At 42.9% G+C, this 25,696-nt stretch overlaps 1 protein-coding gene across 2 annotated transcripts in view; it reads right to left on the minus strand.

The window, feature by feature from the left end:
• Positions 1-25,696, minus strand: part of LOC128697107 (organic cation transporter protein) — a 444,009-nt gene that overhangs the window by 42,497 nt on the left and 375,816 nt on the right. The window contains exon 9 of one of the 2 annotated variants that reach the window (XM_070095239.1): positions 18,510-18,589. The exons of the other annotated variant lie outside the window; for it this stretch is intronic. Coding sequence (XP_069951340.1) covers positions 18,510-18,589 — 80 coding nt within the window. The remainder of the gene's footprint in view (positions 1-18,509; positions 18,590-25,696) is intronic. 2 annotated transcript variants of the gene reach the window in all.

Here is a 25,696-nt window from a genome sequence, read left to right on the forward strand (position 1 = left end):
ATAAGCAAGCGCATGGCCTCTTATACCGTAATGATCAAGTTTGTGGAGTAGGATGTCGTGGTCTACTGTGTCAAAAGCTTTTCTTAGGTCAATAAAAATTCCTAGTGGATATTCCTTATTTTCCAATGCTGTGTACAGCAGATCTAGCATTTTTATGATTGCATCATTAGTGCTTTTATTTTTCCTGAATCCAAATTGGCAGGGGTTGAGTATGTTTTGAGCCATTATAAATGAATACAGTCTCCTGTGCACGAGTTTCTCAAAGATTTTGGATAGCAATGGTAAGTTAGATATTGGCCTATAGTTGTTTAAGTCTGTAGGGTCCCCACCTTTATGTATTGGTGTAACCCTTGCCATCTTGAGTAGTTTCGGGAAGGTGCTAGTCTCTAGTGACTTGTTAAAAAGTAATGAAATATTGATAAATTAGACACATGTGCAACTCTTGGGTATCTTTATTGAGGAAACATTTCGCCACACAATGGCTTCATCAGTCCATACAAAGGAGAATCTCGAAGAACAGGAGGAGAATGAGGTAATCAGTCCCTCAACCTTGAGTCGATGTGGTCAGTCCATCAATCTTGAATAGAATACGGCATACGTGCTGAGAAGGAGCTTATAAACCGTTGGCAGGAGAGGTGCAGAAGTCATAGGTCGTGAAACATTTGTTCAATGTTGAAGTAGGTCGTGCCCAAGAATTAGGCAAGCGAAGAATTCCCAAGTATTAGGATCCCAAGAAGTTGCAGTGTCTGACAGGTTTGTAGATGAATGGTTCAGAGAACCGACATGTTGATAAATTAGACACATGTGCAACTCTTGGGTATCTTTATTGAGGAAACGTTTCGCCACACAATGGCTTCATCAGTCCATACAAAGGAGAATCTCGAAGAACAGGAGGAGAATGAGGTAATCATTCCCTCAACCTTGAGTCGATGTGGTCAGTCCATCAATCTTGAATAGAATACGGCATACGTGCTGAGAAGGAGCTTATAAACCGTTGGCAGGAGAGGTGCAGAAGTCATAGGTCGTGTAACATTTGTTCAATGTTGAAGTAGGTCGTGCCCAAGAATTAGGCAAGCGAAGAATTCCCAAGTATTAAGATCCCAAGAAGTTGCAGTGTCTGACAGGTTTGTAGATGAATGGTTCAGAGAACCGACATGTTGATAAATTAGACACATGTGCAACTCTTGGGTATCTTTATTGAGGAAACATTTCGCCACACAATAAAGATACCCAAGAGTTGCACATGTGTCTAATTTATCAACATGTCGGTTCTCTGAACCATTCATCTACAAACCTGTCAGACACTGCAACTTCTTGGGATCTTAATACTTGGGAATTCTTCGCTTGCCTAAATCTTGGGCATGACCTACTTCAACATTGAACAAATGTTACACGACCTATGACTTCTGCACCTCTCCTGCCAACGGTTTATAAGCTCCTTCTCAGCACGTATGCCGTATTCTATTCAAGATTGATGGACTGACCACATCGACTCAAGGTTGAGGGACTGATTACCTCATTCTCCTCCTGTTCTTCGAGATTCTCCTTTGTATGGACTGATGAAGCCATTGTGTGGCGAAACGTTTCCTCAATAAAGATACCCAAGAGTTGCACATGTGTCTAATTTATCAACATGTCGGTTCTCTGAACCATTCATCTACAAACCTGTCAGACACTGCAACTTCTTGGGATCTTAATACTTGGGAATTCTTCGCTTGCCTAATTCTTGGGCACGACCTACTTCAACATTGAACAAATGTTACACGACCTATGACTTCTGCACCTCTCCTGCCAACGGTTTATAAGCTCCTTCTCAGCACGTATGCCGTATTCTATTCAAGATTGATGGACTGACCACATCAACTCAAGGTTGAGGGACTGATTACCTCATTCTCCTCCTGTTCTTCGAGATTCTCCTTTGTATGGACTGATGAAGCCATTGTGTGGCGAAACGTTTCCTCAATAAAGATACCCAAGAGTTGCACATGTGTCTAATTTATCAACATGTCGGTTCTCTGAACCATTCATCTACAAAAAGGAATGAAATAGCATGCGAAAGGACATGGGCTGCTCGCTTGTACAGTAATGGTGGGACATGAGACAGATTCCCCGAGTTATTTTTAAGTGACTTTATAATCTCGGTGACTTCTGTGGGCTCAGTTGGTGCAAGATAGAAGGAATTAGGGAAATTCCCATCTAGGTAGTCCCTGGCATTGGCATTGGTATGTGGGATTTTACTGGCGAGATTAGATCCTATGGTTGAGAAGAAGTTGTTTATCTTGTTGGCTGTGTCAGTGGGATGTAGTGGTGTTTCATTAGGTTTAGTTAGGACAATATTCTTGGTTTTTCTCAGTTTGTGGGTCCCTAGAATCTGAGAGAGTGTTTTCCAGGTCTTTTTTATATCTCCTCTAGTGTCTGTGAATCTACTGGAGTAGTATAGTTGTTTGGCTTTCTTTATTACTTTGGTGAGAGCTGATGAATAGTGTTTAAGAATATCTTTGTGTATTAAGCCCTGTCTATATTGCTTTTCATATTGGTGTTTCTTGTCAATGGATTTCAGAATGGTGCTGGTTAGCCATGGGCAACCAAGCCGTTTGTTTGTGATCTGTTTTGTTTTTATAGGACAATGTTTGTTGTATAGTCTAAGTAATTTGTTAAGAAAAATGTCTGTCCAGTCATCAATACCATTGGCCTTCCAGAATTCTGTAGGCCAGTCAACAGTCTCTAGGTCAGCTGTAAACTTCCTTATTGAGGCCTCGTCATGGAGTCTAAATGAGACTTTGTTGTATTCAAGTGGTGGTTTACTAATGTTTGTCAGGAGGAAGGTAGGGTAGTGGTCTGTAGTGCTATCTGTGATTATCCCTGATTTAAGGGGGGCTAGTATATTGGTCCATATGTGGTCTATTATGGTTGCACTTGTCTCAGTGAGCCTGGTTGGTTTAGTTATTGTTGGTATGAGAAGTGTGTTGTTCATATTGTTGATGAAGTCAGTTACAGGCTGATCATCTAGTAAGCCAAGGTTGATGTTGAAGTCTCCAGCTAAGAGAAGGTGGTGCTTATTCATTTGTCTGTTTGTTATTAGTGACTTTAATTTCTCACTGAAATTTGGGATGTTTGTGTGAGGTATCCGGTAAATGGCACCGATTGTTATAGGCGTCTTAAGGTTTTTTACAGTAAAATTAGCAATAATGTATTCCCCATATTCATGACTAAAGCAAGTGGTGCTAAGACAAGATAATTGGTTAGAGTAATAGATTGCAATACCACCCCAAACTTGGTTTGGTCTGCAGTTGTGAATTGCTGTGTGTCCTGGTAGAGGGTAGATATCTATTGTGTCCTGCTTAAGCCAGGTCTCAGTAAGAATAATGCAGGAGAAGGGTGTCTTTAGTGATTCAAGGAGTGCTAAGAGGTCATCATAGTGTTTGCTTAAGGACCTGATGTTGTAGTTAAGTACTGATAGACTTTTAGCATTGTTTAGGATAGTGCTGGCTTGTGATGCTGTGTAATAAAGGCAGTTACTTTCCAATAGGTTTTGATTGGGTGTCAGATTATGGAGGTTTAGATCAGGGTCAACGTGATCAATCATCTTCTAGGTTTAAATTATGGTTACTTATATCCTGAGTTGTTTGTTGAGTTCTAGTACTGATATCTGTAGTGGTAGGAAGTTTGGACAAGTATACAGTGGACCCCCGCATAACGATGGCATCACATAGCGATTTTTCCGCATACCGATTACTTTTATCGCAAAATTTTTGCCGCGCATACCGATTAAAAACCCGCTTACCGATTTTCGTCCGAGACGCGTCCAATGTGCCCTCAGCCAGCCTCACATGTGCCGGCCGTCCCATTGTTTACCAGCCAGCCTCCGCGGTAACATCCAAGCATACACTCGGAATATTTCATATTATTACAGTGTTTTCGGTGCTGTTTCTGGAAAATAAGTGACCATGGGCCCCAAGAAAGCTTCTAGTGCCAACCCTGTGGTAAAAAGGGTGAGAATTAGTATGGAAATTAAGAAAGATTTTGAAGGGTTTGGGGCTAACCCTGAGAAGCCTATGCCAGTTGTGGAATCCATTGTGCCTACTTCAAAGATTAAGGAAATGTGTGCACAGTGGGTTGAACTGCAAACCTTTATAGATGAAAATCACCCTGACACAGCTGTTGCAAGCCGTGCTGGTGACTATTTCAATGACAATGTTGTGGCCCATTTTAGACAAATCGTAAAGGAACGGGAGGTACAGAGCTCTATGGACAGATTTGTTGTGCGACAGAGGTCCAGTGACTCTCAAGCTGGTCCTAGTGGCATTAAAAGAAGAAGGGAAGTAACCCCGGAAAAGGACTTGCTACCTCAAGTCGTAATGGAAGGGGATTCCCCTTCTAAACAGTAAGAAGATGATGCTCTCCCCTCCTCCCATCCCATCAATCATCACCAGATCTTCAATAAAAGTAAGTGTCATGTAATTGTGCATGCCTTTTTCAGTTTGTGTGTATTAAAATTAACATTTCATGTGGTAAAAAAAATTTTTTTTCATACTTTTGGGCGTCTTGCACGGATTAATTTTATTTCCATTATTTCTTATGGGGAAAATTCATTCGCATAACGATTATTTCGCATAACGATGAGCCCTCTTGCACGGATTAAAATCGTTAACCGGGGGTCCACTGTATAGCTAGAGTATTTTGGTCATGTAGAGTATAGTCACTACTACACATAATGAAGTTGATGTTGTCTATGTGTTGTGATGGAATGAACTAAAGTACAACTAGGTATAAACTAGTAATATAAAAATACAAATTAAAAATAGAACAAGACTCTCACTTGTAATTGCACTAAGGTCTAATTATGACTTTTGTGGAGTCTATGTTTTGAGGTAGAATGAGCTATAGTACAATAGGTTTAATCTAATAATGTAAAAATACAAATTAAAAATAGCACTAGTCTCTCACTAGTAATTGCACTATGGTCTAGTATAGTGAATTTGGTATTGTCTATGTATTGAGTTAGAATGAGCTATGGTACAACTGAATTTAATCTAATAATATAAAAATAGCACCTGTCTCTCACTAGTAATTGCACTATAGTCTAATATAGTGAATTTGGTATTGACTATGTATTGAGCTAGAAAGAGCTATAGTACAACTAGGTTTAGTCTAATAATATAAAAATACAAATTACAAATAGCACCAGTCTCTCACTAGTAATTGCACTATGGTCTAGTATAGTGAATTTGGTATTGACTATGTATTGAGCTAGAATGAGCTAGAGTAAAACTGTGATTAATCTAATAATATAATAAAGGCACAAGACTCTCAATTGTAATTGCACTGAGGTCTTATATAAGTTGTTTACAAGAATTAGTGTATAATTAGATTTAAATTGACAGGATAAATTACAAAAATTATGGTAGCAAAAGAATAATGAAAAAAATGATAAAAATAAAAATGGCAATGACTTGGTTATAATATGCTAGTAAGATGGTAGACAGGATAATATAAAAGTTGTAGTTGAAGATTCTAGTTTAAAAAAGAATGGAATAAAAATGGTCAATAAAAGAAGTTTACAATAAGTTTGATCAATATAGTTTAAAGTAAAATTGGGCAATAATAGGGATTTAGAATAAAATTGGGCAACTGAGTATTTTTTAGAGTGAGGTAGAATTATTGAAGACAAGTTATGGTTAGTTTATAATAAAATAAGATGGAACAGTGATGTGGTAAGTTGTAAAAAAGGAGATAGATTCTGTAGATATTAAACACAAGTAAGACTATGAGGTAGAATGGTCGTTGAATACAACAATGACAATCAAAAGTAGTTGGGGTATTAGAATTTTAGGGGGGCACAAATTTATGACAATATAACACTAACGGTGGACTATGGGTATTATCTGCACTTTACTCTGATTCTGTTAGTCCAGGTCATGTTCTGTAGAGATGAAGTATCTCTTCCCAGTGGGCTGTTTCCTAACTGCGATTTTTCCATCCCTCACAAAGCACTGGTGGATTTTTTGGGCATAGCGTAATTTTCTTAGCCGATAAAGAAGGTTTTGTCTTGTTTTGGTAAGGCACTCATTGACGTAAACATCAGTTTTCATAGAAATAGATGTTTTTAGTAGGTTGTTTCTTTGTAGGCTAGTTTGGAATTTTAACAGCACTGTTTTTTTACCATACCATTCACTCATTTATCCATACCTCACCTATGCTATTTGTGCTTGGGGATCAACTGCAGCAAGACATCTAATACCAATAATAACCCAACAAAATGCCGCAGTAAGAATAATCACTAAATCCCATCCCTGGCAACACCCCCCCTCCCAACTCTTCATAGATCTAAACTTACTCCTTGTCCAGAACATCCACACTTACTACTGTGCAATCTACATCTACAGGACCTTAAATTCCAATATTAACCTTGATGTAAAACACTTTCTTGATAGTTGTGACAGAACCCACAGGCATAACACCAGACACAAACATCTCTATGACATTCCCCGTGTCCGACTAAACCTTTACAAAAATTCAATGTGTGTCAAAGGGCCTAAAATCTCTAACACCCTACCTGAAAACTCTAGAACTGTAGACACATTCATCACTTTCAAAACTACAGTTAGAAAACATCTTGTCTCCCTGATACACCCAGTCAACTAACTACATGTAAACCACCTGGTGGTTAACACACTCACTTACCCATTGATTATAAACACAGAAATACGAATTTTAATCTTAAAATAATGAATCCTAACTAGTCATAAGTTTGCCTATGATACTCCAATATAGACACTATGTATTGTGCCAAAGAAAAGCATTCACACTGCTAAACTCACAAACTATAATGTAGTCACTTAGACTTAATACCATAATCGGTAATAATTTAAAGTTTAGAATTAATCTAAGTCTGCCCGAAATGCCTAGCCATTCTAGGTGCTCTAGTGGCCCCCTCTGTAATTAGTATTTTAAAACATGTAAACCAGACAATATTCAAAATCTGTAAACCCCGCATTGTAATCCTTATAGAGAATAAACTTGATTGATTGATTGTTTCTGCATCCCCTCTCTGGAACATCTTGTCTCTGTCCACCTTGTCTATTCCACGCAGTATTTTGGATGTCGTTATTGTGTCTTCCCTATCCCTCCTGTCCTCCAGTGTCGTCAGGCAGATTTCCCTCAACATTTCTTCATAGGACATTACTCTTAGCTCTGTATCTAACCTTGTTGCAAACCTTCGCTCTTTCTCTAATTTCTTAACGTGCTTGACCCAGTGCGGGTTCCAAACTGGTGTTGCATACTCCAGTATGGGCCTGACGTACACGGTGTATAGTGTCTTGATTCCTTACTTAGGTATTGGAATACTAATCTCAGGTTTGCCAGGTACCCATATGCTGCAGCAGTTATCTGGTTGATGTATTCTTCCTGAGACATGTTCGGTGTTATACTCACACCAAGATCTTTCTCCTTGAGCGAGGATTGCAGTCGTTGACCACCTAGCCTATACTGTGTCTGTGGTCTTCTTTGCCCTTCTCCGATCTTCACGACTTTGCATTTGGCAGGGTTGAATTCGAGAAGCCAGTTGCTGGACCAGGTGTCCAGCCTGGCCAGGACTCTTTGAAATCCTGCCTGATCCTCATCTGATTTAATTCTCCTCATTAACTTTACATCATCTGCGAACAGGGACATCTCTGAGTCTATCCCTTCCATCATGTCATTCACATATACCAAAAATAGCACTGGTCCTAGGACCGACCCCTGTGGGACCCCGCTCGTCACAGGTGCCCACTGTGATACCTCATCACATACCATGACTCACTGTTGCCTCCCTGTCAGGTATTCTCTGATCTATTGAAGTGTCCTTCCCGTTATACGTGCCTGATCCTCTAGTTTCTGCACTAATCTTTTGTGAGGAACTGTGTTGAAGGCCTTCTTGCAGTCCAAGAAGATGCAATCAACCCACCCCTCTCTCTCATCTCATACTTCTGTTACTTTATCATAAAAGTCCAGAAGGTTTGTGACACAGGATTTGCCTTCCATGAAACTGTGCTGGTTGCCATTTATACTTTTGTTGTGTTCCAGGTGCTCCACCACTCTCCTCCTGATAATCTTCTCATGATTTTGCATACTATACACGTCAGTGACACTGGTATGTAGTTTAGCACCTCTTTTCTGTATCTTTTTTTTTAAAAATGGGAACTACATTTGCCGTCTTCCATATCTCAGCTAGTTGCGCAGTTTCAAGGGATGTGTTGAAGGTTGTGGTTAATGGGACACAGCATTTCTGCTCCCTCTCTAAGGAGCCACGGGGAAATGTCCGGTCCCATTGCCTTTGAGGTATCAAGGTCACTTAGTAGCTTCTTCACCTCCTCCTCAGTTGTGTGTATACCATCCAGCACTTGGTGTATTCCCAATTGGTGTTCATCTCTGTCCTGTATTCCCAGAGGCCTTCCTGTCTCCACTGTGAATACTTCCTCAAATCGCTTGTTGAGCTCCTCACATACCTCTTGATCGTTTCGTGTGTTTCCCACCTTCTTTCCTCAGTCTGATCACCTGGTCTTTGACTGTTGTGTGGAAGTGAATATAGGCATGGCTGTCGAAGTGAGTGTGCTCATGAGTGTCGATGTCAGTGTGGGCATGGGTGTTCAAGTGAGTGTGGGCATAGTTGTGGAAGAGAGTGACGATATGGGTGTGGAACTGAGTGTGGGTACCGAAGTGAGTGATAGCATGGGTGAGGAAGTGATTGTGGGCAAGGGTGTCGAGGTGAGTGTGGTCATGGTTGTGGAAGTGAGTGTGGCCATGGGTATGGAAGTGAGTGTAGGCATGGGTGTGGAAGTGACTCTGGCCAAAAGTGTCTAAGTGAGCGTAGACATGGGTGTGGAAGTTAGTGATTGCAGGGGTATGGAAGTGAGTGTCAGTATGAAAGTGAGTGTGGGAATGGGTGTGGAAGGGAGTGAGGGCAGGGGATTGGAAATGAGTGTGGGCATTAGTGTGGAAGAGTATGGGCATGGGTGTGGGAATGTGGGCATGGGTGTGAAAGTGAGTGTGCTCATGGGTGTGGAAATTAGTGTGGGCATACGTGTGGAAGTGAGTTTGGGCATGGGTGTGGAAGTAAGTGTGGGCGTGGGTGTGGAAATTAGTGTGGGCATACGTATGGAAGTGAGTGTGGGCATGGGTGTGGAAATGAATGTGGTCATGTGTTTGGAAGTGAATGTAGGCATGTGTGTGGAAGTGAATGAAGGCATGGGTGTGGAAGTGAGTGTTGGCATGGGTGTGGAAGTGAGTGTGGGCATGGGTGTTGAAGTGACTGGGCATGGGAGCTGAAGTGAGTGTGTGCATGGGTGTGGAAGTGACTCTGGGCATGTATGTGGAAGTGAGTGTGGGCATGGGTGTTGAAATGAGTGTGGGCATGGGTGTGGAAGTGACTCTGGGCATGGATATGGAAGTGAGTGTGGGCATGGGTGTGAAAGCGACTGTGGGCATGAACGTGGAAATTAGTGCGGGCATAGATGTGGAAGTGAGTGTGGGCATGGATGTGGAGGTGAGTGTGGGCACTGATGTGGAAATGAGTGTGGGCATGGGTGTGGAAATTAGTGTGGGCATGGGTGTGGAAATGAGTGTGGGCATGGGAGTGGAAGTGAGTGAACTTGGGTGTTGAAGTGTGTGCATGGTGTAGAAGTGACTCTGGGCATGAATGTGGAAGTGAGTGTGGGCATGGATGTGGAAGTGTGGGCATGGATGTGGAAGTGAGTGTGGGCATTGATGTGGAAGTCACTGTGGGCATGGATGTGGAAGCGAGTGTGGGCATGGATGTGGAAGTCACTGAGGGCATGGATGTGGAAGTGAGTGTGGGCATAGGAGTGGAAGTGAGTGTTGGCATGGGTGTGGAAATGAATGTGGTCATGTGTGTGGAAGTGAATGTAGGCATATGTGTGGAAGTGAATGTAGGCATGGGTGTGGAAGTGAGTGTTGGCATGGGTGTGGAAGTGAGGGTGGGCATGGGTGTTGAAGTGACTGGGCATGGGAGCTGAAGTGAGTGTGTGCATGGGTGTGGAAGTGACTCTGGGCATGTATATGGAAGTGAGTGTGGGCATGGGTGTTGAAATGAGTGTGGGCATGGGTGTGGAAGTGACTCTGGGCATGGATATGGAAGTGAGTGTGGGCATGGGTGTGAAAGCGACTGTGGGCATGGACGTGGAAATGAGTGCGGGCATGGATGTGGAAGTGAGTGTGGGCATGGATGTGGAGGTGAGTGTGGGCACTGATGAGGAAATGAGTGTGGGCATGGGTGTGGAAATTAGTGTGGGCATGGGTGTGAAAATGAGTGTGGGCATGGGAGTGGAAGTGAGTGAACTTGGGTGTTGAAGTGTGTGCATGGCGTAGAAGTGACTCTGGGCATGAATGTGGAAGTGAGTGTGGGCATGGATGTGGAAGTGTGGGCATGGATGTGGAAGTGAGTGTGGGCATTGATGTGGAAGTCACTGTGGGCATGGATGTGGAAGTGAGTGTGGGCATGGATGTGGAAGTCACTGTGGGCATGGATGTGGAAGTGAGTGTGGGCATAGGAGTGGAAGTGAGTGTTGGCATGGGTGTGGAAATGAATGTGGTCATGTGTGTGGAAGTGAATGTAGGCATGTGTGTGGAAGTGAATGTAGGCATGTGTGTGGAAGTGAATGTAGGCATGGGTGTGGAAGTGAGTGTTGGCATGGGTGTGGAAGTGAGTGTGGGCATGGGTGTTGAAGTGACTGGGCATGGGAGCTGAAGTGAGTGTGTGCATGGGTGTGGAAGTGACTCTGGGCATGTATGTGGAAGTGAGTGTGGGCATGGGTGTTGAAATGAGTGTGGGCATGGGTGTGGAAGTGACTCTGGGCATGGATATGGAAGTGAGTGTGGGCATGGGTGTGAAAGCGACTGTGGGCATGGACGTGGAAATGAGTGCGGGCATGGATGTGGAAGTGAGTGTGGGCATGGATGTGGAGGTGAGTGTGGGCACTGATGTGGAAATGAGTGTGGGCATGGGTGTGGAAATTAGTGTGGGCATGGGTGTGGAAATGAGTGTGGGCATGGGTGTGGAAATTAGTGTGGGCATGGGTGTGGAAATGAGTGTGGGCATGGGTGTGGAAATTAGTGTGGGCATGGATGTGGAAGTGAGTGTGGGCATTGATGTGGAAGTCACTGTGGGCATGGATGTGGAAGTGAGTGTGGGCATGGATGTGGAAGTCACTGTGGGCATGGATGTGGAAGTGAGTGTGGGCATAGGAGTGGAAGTGAGTGTTGGCATGGGTGTGGAAATGAATGTGGTCATGTGTGTGGAAGTGAATGTAGGCATGTGTGTGGAAGTGAATGTAGGCATGTGTGTGGAAGTGAATGTAGGCATGGGTGTGGAAGTGAGTGTTGGCATGGGTGTGGAAGTGAGTGTGGGCATGGGTGTTGAAGTGACTGGGCATGGGAGCTGAAGTGAGTGTGTGCATGGGTGTGGAAGTGACTCTGGGCATGTATGTGGAAGTGAGTGTGGGCATGGGTGTTGAAATGAGTGTGGGCATGGGTGTGGAAGTGACTCTGGGCATGGATATGGAAGTGAGTGTGGGCATGGGTGTGAAAGCGACTGTGGGCATGGACGTGGAAATGAGTGCGGGCATGGATGTGGAAGTGAGTGTGGGCATGGATGTGGAGGTGAGTGTGGGCACTGATGTGGAAATGAGTGTGGGCATGGGTGTGGAAATTAGTGTGGGCATGGGTGTGGAAATGAGTGTGGGCATGGGAGTGGAAGTGAGTGAACTTGGGTGTTGAAGTGTGTGCATGGCGTAGAAGTGACTCTGGGCATGAATGTGGAAGTGAGTGTGGGCATGGATGTGGAAGTGTGGGCATGGATGTGGAAGTGAGTGTGGGCATTGATGTGGAAGTCACTGTGGGCATGGATGTGGAAGCGAGTGTGGGCATGGATGTGGAAGTCACTGTGGGCATGACTGTTTTTAATAATCTTCCTGGCCTGCTAGTGTACTCGCATATAATCTAGTGATACCAGTGAATAGCAGAATACAGTGTTGTAGTAGCAACTAACCAGTATTATAATGGTACTTAGTGGAGTGGAGTGACTTTCATTAGTTTCTTTTTCTTGAAATACGAGACGTTACTGTGAATTTCATATAACCTGTAGTTACCAGCGGTCGCAATATACACAACGAGAAGCAATTATTACTACAGAAAAAGCGTCCTTCCTCCAAAATTTGCACCAGTCAACTATAGTGATAATATAGCATTTATTGTGGTGGAGACGGAAAAAACAAAAATAGAAAAGCCAGATACACCGATTGATAAACAAAGAGGTCGACTGTACGTTATTGTAGGAGCTGCCATATATCACCGGCTCTTCAACACGCAAGTTATACTTTTGTATCAGTCAAATCACATATTACTCGGGTAGATAATTTCCAGTAGATCCTTCATGTGTTAGCTCAAATCACCGACCAGTATGTTTTAAATAAGTGACCCACTGATCAGAGCAGATCGACTGGTCCGAACCCTTGACTGGTCCGAACCCTTGACTGGTCCGAACCCTTGACTGGTCCGAACCCGGGACTGGTTTCAAACAGTTTCGTTGGACAATAAAGCAGACTGTAAACGGATGGGTTTGTAGGCGCCCTTATAAACACAAACATTAAAAATCAGGAACGTGACGGTAAGCTGTCCAATATACAAATAGAGTTAGAAACAGAAATACAAATAGCTAGAGCTTCATTTAAGGTTATTAATATAATATTCAAGAGGTTGCTAGTAGAATTGCAGTAAATCAACCATTCAAATCATTATGAAGCTGTGTGTAGTCTGTGGTCAGTCAAACAAACGGGCTTCCACATGGATAAATTGTCATTTTTGTGGAAATTGGTGTCACGCTCCTTGTGCAGATATCCCAGAACTAGCTACAAGCAGTATTAAAACAGAGAAGTGTTTTTGGGTATGCCCAAATGAGGAAAATCTGTGGACTAAAATCACAAGGGTATTAAAAGAGGATAACATCAAAGCTGCTTCCATAGAAAACCTGGAAGCTTTCTACAACAGATGGGAACATAAAAAGTCTGGGCTGAATGGTACTGCCTTTGATACTGGCCATGTAGTCACAAACTGTAAGGCTGGAGGTGATGTCCTGGTAGTCAGTAAATGTGGGGCTGATAGTGCTGTCCTGGGAGACAGTAATGGTGAAGCTGGAGGTGCTGTCCTGGGAGACAGAAATGGTGAAGCTGGAGATACTGTCCTGGGAGACAGTAATGGTGAAGCTGGAGATTTTGTCCAGGTAGTCGGGAATTATACGCAGGAAGGAATACATATAAATGACCTCATAGAGGACAGGAGCCATAGTAGGGAAACAAGTGTAGTCAAAGATAAGATAAAACCAATATTGCAAACTAGAAATACCGCAGGAAATAGCAAACAAGAGGACTCCAATAGCAATAGTGAGGATAAATTACCAAAAACAACTGGTGGGAGCTCCATTGTTGGTGCTAGGGAGGATAGGAGTAAGACAGGGAAACATGCACCAACAGGGAATACAGTCACAGAAACCCAAGGCAAACGGAAACCAAGCCTGTTCACATACTATGCACTTGGTATCTGCTGGCATGGGAAATCTGGAAAAACAGATGGGACATGCAACTATGACCACCCTAGAAAATGTCATGCCCATATGACAACAGGAAAATGCAAACTCCCTTCCTGTAAGCTTTTTCACCCTGAAATGTGTACCTCTTCAGTACAGGAAAGACTGTGCTATAACTTAAATTGCCAGGCATACCATCTAAAGGGGACAAAAAGATACAAAACATCCAGGCCATGGGAAAACCTGGGTAGCCACAGCCACTCAAGAGGGAGAGGTTTTTTAGTGCCAGGAAGGAAAAAAAAACTGGCAGGAAATGGCAGAAATCGTACACCAAATCCAGTCATTCCTGGAGTGGAACCACAGTCGATGGCCTCCACTCCAAACCAACAGATACAGATACTAATGCCGGAAAAAAAATCCCCCCCCCAGTACCAACAATACCACCAGTCCGATAACATTCTTCTTTGCAAATATACAGGGTCTAAAGCCAGCAACAAACAACAAAATACCTTTCATCCGTGGACTGCTTGCAGAGGCAAAGGCAATGTTCGCGGCTTTCACTGAGACCCACATAAAGGATCACTTGGACAACGAAATATGGATCCCAGGTTACAACCTATACAGATGTGACAGAGTGAACAGGCAAAAGGGGGGGGGGGTTGGCCTGTACATTGCAGAGTCACTTGTTTGCACAGAACTGCTTAATGCCTCAAATGACGTAGTGGAAGTTTTAGCAGTAAAGGTCGAGAACCAAAACCTAGTCATTGTGGTAGTCTACAAGCCTCCGGATGCAACATCCCAGCAATTCCAGGAACAGCTGTTAAAAATTGACCACTGTCTGGAAAATCTTCCAGCTCCTGCACCCAACATCTTGCTCCTGGGGGATTTCAACTTAAGGCACCTAAAATGGAGGAATATAGCAAATAATATTGTTGCAGTAATAACACCAGGAGGCAGCTCTGATGAAAACTCACACTCACACGAGCTTTTAAATCTCTGCACAAAATTCAATTTAAACCAGCAAATAATAGAGCCTACTAGACTGGAGAATACACTAGACCTCATCTTCACTAACAATGATGATCTGATAAGAAATATCACCATATCAAAAACAATATACTCAGATCACAACATAATTGAGGTTCAGACATGTATGCGTGGAGCCCCAGACCGACAAAATGAGACTAGTCACGAGGGAGCATTCACCAAATTCAACTTCAATAACAAAAACATAAAGTGGGACCAAGTAAACCAAGTTCTAACCGATATAAGCTGGGAAGATATACTAAGCAACACAGACCCAAACTTATGCCTAGAACAGATTAACTCGGTGGCACTCGATGTATGCACAAGGCTTATTCCTCTAAGAAAAAGGAGGAGTAGATGTAAAATAGAAAGAGACAGGCGCTCCCTTTACAGGCGATGGAAAAGAATAACAGAGCGGCTAAAAGAGGTCAATATATCTGAAATGCGCAGGGAGACACTGGTCAGAGAAATAGCAAGCATCGAACTTAAGCTAAAAGAATCCTTTAGGAGTCAGGAATCGCGGGAAGAACTAAAAGCCATAAATGAAATCGAAAGAAACCCAAAGTATTTCTTCTCCTATGCCAAATCAAAATCGAGAACAACGTCCAGTATTGGGCCCCTACTTAAACAAGATGGGTCCTACACAGATGACAACAAGGAAATGAGTGAGCTACTCAAGTCCCAATATGACTCAGTTTTTAGCAAGCCGCTAACCAGACTGAGAGTCGAAGATCAAAATGAATTTTTTATGAGAGAGCCACAAAATTTGATTAACACAAGCCTATCCGATGTTATCATGACGCCAAATGACTTCGAACAGGCGATAAATGACATGCCCATGCACTCTGCCCCAGGGCCAGACTCATGGAACTCTGTGTTCATCAAGAACTGCAAGAAGCCCCTATCACGAGCCTTTTCCATCCTATGGAGAGGGAGCATGGACACGGGGGTCGTCCCTCAGTTACTAAAAACAAAAGACATAGCCCCACTCCACAAAGGGGGCAGTAAAGCAACAGCAAAGAACTACAGACCAATAGCACTAACATCCCATATCATAAAAATCTTTGAAAGGGTCCTAAGAAGCAAGATCACCACCCATCTAGAAACCCATCAGTTACACAACCCAGGGCAACATGGGTTTAGAACAGGTCGCTCCTGTCTGTCTCAACTACTGGATCACTACGACAAGGTCCTAAATGCACTAGAAGACAAAAAGAATGCAGATGTAATATATACAGACTTTGCAAAAGCCTTCGACAAGTGTGACCATGGCGTAATAGCGCACAAAATGCGCGCTAAAGGAATAACAGGAAAAGTCGGTCGATGGATCTATAATTTCCTCACTAACAGAACACAGAGAGTAGTCGTCAACAGAGTAAAGTCCGAGGCAGCTACGGTGAAAATCTCTGTTCCACAAGGCACAGTACTAGCTCCCATCTTCTTCCTCATCCTCATATCCGACATAGACAAGGATGTCAGCCACAGCACCGTGTCTTCCTTTGCAGATGACACCCGAATCTGCATGATAGTGTCTTCCATTGCAGACACTGCAAGGCTCCAGGCGGACATCAACCAAATCTTTCAGTGGGCTGCAGAAAACAATATGAAGTTCAACGATGAGAAATTTCAATTACTCAGATATGGTAAACATGAGGAAATTAAATCTTCATCAGAGTACAAAACAAATTCTGGCCACAAAATAGAGCGAAACACCAATGTCAAAGACCTGGGAGTGATTATGTCGGAGGATCTCACCTTCGAGGACCATAACATTGTATCAATCGCATCTGCTAGAAAAATGACAGGATGGATAATGAGAACCTTCAAAACTAGGGAGGCCAAGCCCATGATGACACTCTTCAGGTCACTTGTTCTATCTAGGCTGGAATATTGCTGCACTCTAACAGCACCTTTCAAGGCAGGTGAAATTGCCGACCTAGAAAATGTACAGAGAACTTTCACGGCACGCATAACGGAGATAAAACACCTCAATTACTGGGAGCGCTTGAGGTTTCTAAACCTGTATTCCCTGGAACGCAGGAGGGAGAGATACATGATTATATACACCTGGAAAATCCTAGAGGGACTAGTACCGAACTTGCACACGAAAATCACTCACTACGAAAGCAAAAGACTTGGCAGACGATGCAGCATCCCCCCAATGAAAAGCAGGGGTGTCACTAGCACGTTAAGAGACTATACAATAAGTGTCAGGGGCCCGAGACTGTTCAACTGCCTCCCAGCACACATAAGGGGGATTACCAACAGACCCCTGGCAGTCTTCAAGCTGGCACTGGACAAGCACCTAAAGTCCGTTCCGGATCAGCCGGGCTGTGGCTCGTACGTTGGTTTGCGTGCAGCCAGCAGCAACAGCCTGGTTGATCAGGCGCTGATCCACCAGGAGGCCTGGTCACAGAGCGGGCCGCGGGGGCGTTGACCCCCGAAACTCTCTCCAGGTAAACTCCAGGTATAGGAGTGGAAGTGAGTGTTGGCATGGGAGTGGAAATGAATGTGGTCATGTGTGTGGAAGTGAATGTAGGCATGTGTGTGGAAGTGAATGTAGGCATGTGTGTGGAAGTGAATGTAGGCATGGGTGTGGAAGTGAGTGTTGGCATGGGTGTGGAAGTGAGTGTGGGCATGGGTGTTGAAGTGACTGGGCATGGGAGCTGAAGTGAGTGTGTGCATGGGTGTGGAAGTGACTCTGGGCATGTATGTGGAAGTGAGTGTGGGCATGGGTGTTGAAATGAGTGTGGGCATGGGTGTGGAAGTGACTCTGGGCATGGATATGGAAGTGAGTGTGGGCATGGGTGTGAAAGCGACTGTGGGCATGGACGTGGAAATGAGTGCGGGCATGGATGTGGAAGTGAGTGTGGGCATGGATGTGGAGGTGAGTGTGGGCACTGATGTGGAAATGAGTGTGGGCATGGGTGTGGAAATTAGTGTGGGCATGGGTGTGGAAATGAGTGTAGGCATGGGAGTGGAAGTGAGTGAACTTGGGTGTTGAAGTGTGTGCATGGCGTAGAAGTGACTCTGGGCATGAATGTGGAAGTGAGTGTGGGCATGGATGTGGAAGTGTGGGCATGGATGTGGAACCATACCCCCGGCCGGGATTGAACCCGCGACCATAGAGGCTCAAAATTCCAGCCCGTCGCGTTAGCCACTAGACCAGCTAGCCACAATAAGATTCATCCAACTAGGTATATTTCTACACCATAGGAAGGTTAGCACAGGCACCACTGTGACCACAAATGCAAGTTTTTACAGACGAATCTCCAGCTAGCGTGGCCGTGACGAACTCTAGCTCAAGTCCCTTCACTGCCGTCAACATGACTCAAGAAATCGTAATGACACGATTGCAAATAAACCATACCCCCGGCCGGGATTGAACCCGCGGTTCACAGTGGAGGGACTTGAGCTAGAGTTCGTCACGGCCACGCTAGCTGGAGATTCGTCTGTAAAAACTTGCATTTGTGGTCACAGAGGTGCCTGTGCTAACTTTCCTATGGTGTAGAAATATACCTAGTTGGATGAATCTTATTGTGGCTAGCTGGTCTAGTGGCTAACGCGACGGGCTGGAGTTTTGAGACTCTATGACCGCGGGTTCAATCCCGGCCGGGGGTATGGTTTATTTGCAATCGTGTCATTACGATTTCTTGAGTCATGGATGTGGAAGTGAGTGTGGGCATGGATGTGGAAGTCACTGTGGGCATGGATATGGAAGTCACTGTGGTCATGGATGTGGAAGTGAGTGTGGGCATGGATTTGGAAGTGAGTGTGGGCAAGGATGTGGAAGCAAGTGTGGGCATGGATGTGGAAGTGAGTGTTAGCATGGGCGTGAAAGTTAATGTGGGCATGGATTTGGAAGTGAGTGTGGGCATGGGATATACAGCAAACTCACAAAATTTACCTTCAGGCATGAATCCGCATAAAAAGCATGCGACTCCACAGAGAAAATAGGCGATTAAAAGCGTTCCCTTCCGTCCCAGTCTGTGGAATAACACACATTAACAACCTACGTGACTCTCACACACTGTGTGGTATAACAGTAACATCCTACACCTCTCACACACTGTGTGATATAACAGTAACAAAACACATCTAAAACACTGTGTGGTATAACAATAACAACCTTCACAACTCTCACACACTGTGTTGTATGACAGTAACAACCAACTCGACTCTCACACACTATGTGGTACAACAGAAACAACCTACACGAGTCTCACACACTCTGTTGTATGACAGTAACAACCTACACGACTCTCACATACTGTGTGGTATAACAGTAAACACCTACAAGACTCTCACACACTGTGTAGAATAACAGTAACAACCTGCACAACTCTCACAGATTGTGTGGAATGACAGTAACAATCTACACGACTCTAACACACTCTGTGTTATAACAGCGACAATCTACACGACTCGCACACACTGAGTGGTATAACAATAATAACCTAAACAACTCACACACATTGTGTGGTATAATAGTAACAACCAGCAAGACTCTCAAACAGTGTGTGATATAACAGTAACAACCTACACGACTCTCACACACTGTGTGGTATAACAATAACAACCTACACAACTCACACACACTGTGTGGTATAACAGTGACAACCTACACAACTCACACATTGTGTGGTATAACAGTAACAACCTAAACGACTCTCACAGACTGTGGTATGACAGTAACAATCTACACAACTCACACACTGTGTGTTATAACAGTAACAACCTACACAACTCGCACACACTGTGTGGTATAAGAGTAACAACCTACACAACTCACACACACTGTGTGGTATAACAGTAACCTACACGACTCACACAAACTGTGTGGTGTAATAGTAACAACCTACACAACTCACACACACTGTGTGGTATAACAGAAACAACCTACACAACTCACACTCACTGTGTGGTATAAGAGTATCAACCAACACGACTCTCAAACACTGTGTGGTATAACAGTAACAACCTATACAACTCACACACACTGTGTGATATAACAGTAACTACCTACACAACTCACACACACTGTGTGATATAACAGTACCAACCTACACGACTCTCACACACGGTGTGGTATAATAGTAACAACCTACAAGACTCTCACACACTGTGTGGTAATACAGTAACAACCAACACGACTATCACACACTGTGTGGTATACCAGTAACAACCTACACGACTCTCACACACTGTGTGGTATAATAGTGACAACCTACACGACTCTCAAACACAATGTGGTATAACTATTATACCACACACTGTGTGGTACAACAGCAACAACCAACACGACTCCTAAACCCTGTGTGGAATAACAGTAAAATTCTACACAACTCAGACACACTGTGTGTATAACCGTAACAAGCTGCACGACTTCCAAACACCATGTGGTATAACAGAAATAGCCAACACGACTCCTGAACACTGTGTGGTATAACAGTAACAACCTATACAACTCACACACACTGTGTGATGTAACAGTAACAACCTACACAACTCACACACACTGTGTGATATAACAGTAACAACCTATACAACTCACGCACACTGTGATATAACAGTAACAACCTATACAACTCACGCACACTGTGATATAACAGTAACAACCTATACAACTCACGCACACTGTGTGATATAACATTAACAACCTACATGACTCTCTAACACTGTGTGTTGTATAACAGACATATTCAACTCACACACACTGAGTGTTATAACATTAGCATCCTTCACAACTCTTACATACCATGGTGAATAACAGTAAAAAGCGAAACGACTCTCACACACTGTGTGGTATAACAGTTAAAAGCAACACGACTCTCAGTCACTGTGTGGTATAACAGTAACAACCTTCACAACTCACACACACTGTGTGGTATAACACTAACAACCTACACGACTCTCAAACACTGTGTGGCATAACAGTAACGACATATTCAACTCACACACACTGTGTGGTATATTCATTTATTTATTTTATTCATTTATTAATTTGAACAGGATACTGAGAAGTACAAAAGAATACAGTTAAGTGCAGCATGCCAAAGCCCCTTGTATGCAGAACATTATGGGCAGGCTTAAAATTAACTAAAGAATAACTAAGCAATGATGTGTTCAGTGGTAAAACATTATTGTAAACAGATAACAATTAAGCTTAAGTAACAATTAGTTTGAGTATTACAAAGACAGATCATATGGTTGCATGCATTGCTGTACATTCAGTAGAATGGACTATTCTGTTGGGTAATGTAATTAATAGATAACAAAGTTTGATTGGGTCTCAGGTTACACATTTTTGTGATACAATTTTCACTTTTCTCCCAAACTACGAATAACAAACTAGTGATGTTCTTACTATACTACTGTGCAATACCTTGAACCATCCCTCACTGGCTAGTATCAACTACCTCAAATAATATTCCTATAGTGATATTAATAGCTGAAACTTTATGCTATAAGGCAATTCCTACTCTCAGATTATTTTCATATCTTAGTGACTATATTGTGTGTTTAATTAGTGTATATTTCAACTACATTAATGCTCAAGGCCCAAAACTATCTTTTTACGACTCTCACACACTGTTTGGTATAACAGTACCAACCTACACGACTCTCACAAACTGTGTGGTATAACAGTACCAACCTACACGACTCTCACACACTGTGTGGTATAACAGTACCAACCTACACGACTCTCACAAACTGTGTGGTATAACAGTACCAACCTACACGACTCTCACACACTGTGTGGTATAACAGTACCAACCTACACGACTCTCACAAACTGTGTGGTATAACAGTACCAACCTACACGACTCTCACACACTGTGTGGTATAACAGTACCAACCTACACGACTCTCACAAACTGTGTGGTATAACAGTACCAACCTACACGACTCTCACACACTGTGTGGTATAACAGTACCAACCTACACGACTCTCACACACTGTGTGGTATAACAGTACCAACCTACACGACTCTCACACACAGTGTGGTATAACAGTACCAACCTACACGACTCTCACAAACTGTGTGGTATAACAGTACCAACCTACACGACTCTCACACACTCTGTGGTATAACAGTACCAACCTACACGACTCTCACACACTGTTTGGTATAACAGTACCAAACTACACGACTCTCACACACTGAGTGGTATAACAATACCAACCTACACGACTCTCACACATTGTGAGGTATAACAGTACCAACCTACACGACTCTCACACACTGTGTGGTATAACAGTAACAACCTACACGGCTCTCACACACTGTGTGGTATAACAGTAACAACCTACACGACTCTCACACACTGTGTGGTATAACAGTAACAACCTTCACGACTCTCACATACTGTGTGGTATAACAGTAACAACCTACACGACTCTCACACACTGTGTGGTATAACAGTAATAACCTACACGGCTCTCACACACTGTGTGGTATAACAGTAACAAACTACACGACTCTCACACACTGTGTCGTATAACAGTAACAACCTACACGACTGTCACACACTGTGTGGTATAACAGTAATAACCTACACGACTCTCACACACTGTATGGTATAACAGTACCAACCTACACGACTCTCACAAACTGTGTGATATAACAGTAACAACCTACACGACTCTCACACAATGTGTGGTATAACAGTACAATCTACACGACTCTCACACACTGTGTGGTATAACAGTAACCACCTACACGACTCTCACACACTACGTGGTATACCAGTAACATCCTACACGACTCTCACACACTGTGTCGTATAACAGTAACAACCTACACGACTCTCACACACTGTATGGTACAACAGTACCAACCTACAGGATTCTCACACACTGTGTGGAATAACAGTTACAACCTACACAACTCTCACACACTGTGTGGTATAACAGTAACAACCTACACGACTCTCGCACACTGTGTGGTATAACAGTAACAATCTACACTACTTTCACACAATGTGTGGTATAACAGTAACAACCTACACGACTCTCACACACTGTGTGGTATAACAAAAACAACGTATACAACTCAAACACACTGTGTGGTATAACAATAACAACCTACACGACTCTCACACACTGTGTTGTATGACAGTAACAACGAACACGACTCTCACACACTATGTGGTACAACAGTAACAACCTACACGAGTCTCACACATGATCATGATTGTATCCATGTATAAACGTAAGTAACCATTCTTACAGGATTCATTACCTTTGTAACTTGTGAGTTCATTACCTTTGTACCTAGTTCAGCTATCAAAACTTTGGGGGCCTAGTCCCTGGACCAATTACGCTCCTGGGTAATCTGTAAATATCTTTGTAATTTGTCATGATTGTGACTAGACCTTACTGGTGTTCATTACCTTTGTAAATTGTTAGTTCATTAACTTTGTAAATTGTGAGTTCATTACATTTGTAAATTGTGAGTTCATTACCTATGTAACTTGCTCAGCTATCAAAACTTTGGAGTCCAGACCCTGGACAAATTTTGTACCTCGGTAATATTTTGACTACCGCCCAAAGGATTGGTATTGGGTGCATAATAAACATATTAAACTAACTAACTCTTACACACTCTGTTGTATGACAGTTACTACCTACACGACTCTCACACACTGTGTGGTATAACAGTAACAACCTACACAACTCACACACACTCTGTGGTAAAATAGTAACAACAAAAACGACTCCCACACACTGTGTGGTATAATAGTAACAACCTACAAGACTCTCACACACTGTGTGGTAATACAGTAACAACCAACACGCACCTCACACATTGTGTCGTATAACAGTAACAACCTACACGACTCTCACACACTGTATGGTATAACAGGATTCTCACAGGATGGTATGGTATAACAGGATGCTATACAGGATTCTCACACACTGTATGGTATAACAGTAACAACCTACACGACTCTCACACACTGTGTGGTATAACAAAAACAACCTATACAACTCATACACACTGTGTGGTATAACAATAACAACCTACACAACTCTCACACACTGTGTTGTATGACAGTAACAACCAACACGACTCTCACATACTATGTGGTACAAGAGTAACAACCTACCAGAGTCTCACACATGATCATGATTGTATCCATGTATAAACGTAAGTAACCATTCTTACAGGATTCATTACCTTTGTAACTTGTGAGTTCATTACCTTTGTACCTAGTTCAGCTATCAAAACTTTGGTGGCCCAGTCCCTGGACCCATTACGTACCTGTGTAATCTGTAAATACCTTTGTAATTTGTCATGATTGTGACTAGACCTTCCTGGAGTTCATTACCTTTGTAAATTGTTAGTTCATTAACTTTGTCAATAGTGAGTTCATTACATTTGTAAATTGTGAGTTCATTACCTCTGTAACTTGCTCAGCTATCAAACTTTGGAGTCCAGACCCTGGACCAATTATGTACCTCGGTAATCTTTTGACTATTGCCCAAAGGATTGGTATGGGGTGCATAATAAACATATTAAACTAACTCTTACACACTCTGTTGTATGACAGTAACTACCTACACGACTCTCACACACTGTGTGGTATAACAGTAACAACCTACACAACTCACACACACTCTGTGGTATAATAGTAACAACCAAAACGACTCCCACACACTGTGTGGTATAATAGTAACAACCTACTCGACTCTCACACACTGTGTTGTATAACAGAAAGAACCTACACGACTCTCACACACTGTGTGGTATAATAGTGACAACCTACAAGACTCTCACACACTGTGTGGTATAACAGTGACAACCTGCACGACTCTCAAACACCATGTGGTATAACTGTTATACCACACACTGTGTGGTATAACAGTAACAACCAACACGACTCCTAATCCCTGTGTGGTATAACAGAAAAAATTCTACACAACTCACACACACTGTGTGTATAACCGTAACAACCTGCACGACTCCCAAACACCATGTGGTATAACAGAAATAGCCAACACGACTCCTGAACACTGTGTGGTATAACAGTAACAACCTATTCAACTCACACATACTGTGTGATGTAACAGTAACAACCTGCACAACTCACACACACTGTGTGGAATAACATTAACAACCTATACAACTCACGCACACTGTGATATAACAGTAACAACCTGTACAACTCACGCACACTGTGATATAACAGTAACAACCTATACAACTCATGCACACTGTGTGTATAACCGTAACAACCTGCACGACTCCCAAACACCATGTGGTATAACAGAAATAGCCAACACGACTCCTGAACACTGTGTGGTATAATAGTAACGACATATTCAACTCACACACACTGAGTGTTATAACATTAGCATCCTTCACAACTCTTACACACCATGGTGTATAACAGTAAAAAGCGACACGACTCTCACACACTGTGTGGTATAACAGTTAAAAGCAACACGACTCTCAAACACTGTGTGGTATAACCGTAACAACCTACAAGACTCCCAAACACCATGTGGTATAACAGTAACAACCTACACGATTCTCACAGACTGTGGTATGACAGTAACAATCTACACACCTCACACACTGTGTGTTTTAACAGTAACAACCTACACAACTCGCACACACTGTGTGGTATAACAGTAACAACCTGCATGCACAACTCACACACACTGTGTGGTATAACAGTAACCTACACGACTCACACATACTGTGTGGTGTAATAGTAAAAACCTACACAACTCACACTGTGTGGTATAACAGGAACAACCTTCACAACTCACCCACACTGTGTGGTATAAGTGTATCAACCAACACGACTCTCAAACACTGTGTGGTATAACAGTAACAACCTATACAACTCACACACACTGTGTGATGTAACAGTAACAACATGCACAACTCACACACACTGTGTGTAATAGGATTAACAACCTATACAACTCACACACACTGTGTGATATAACAGTAACAACCTATACAACTCACGCACACTGTGTGATATAACAGTAACATCCTATACAACTCACGCACACTGTGTGATATAACAGTAACAACCTATACAACTCACGCACACTGTGTGATATAACAGTAA

Source organism: Cherax quadricarinatus, chromosome 49, assembly GCF_038502225.1.
Source record: "Cherax quadricarinatus isolate ZL_2023a chromosome 49, ASM3850222v1, whole genome shotgun sequence".
Lineage (NCBI taxonomy): Eukaryota > Metazoa > Arthropoda > Malacostraca > Decapoda > Parastacidae > Cherax > Cherax quadricarinatus.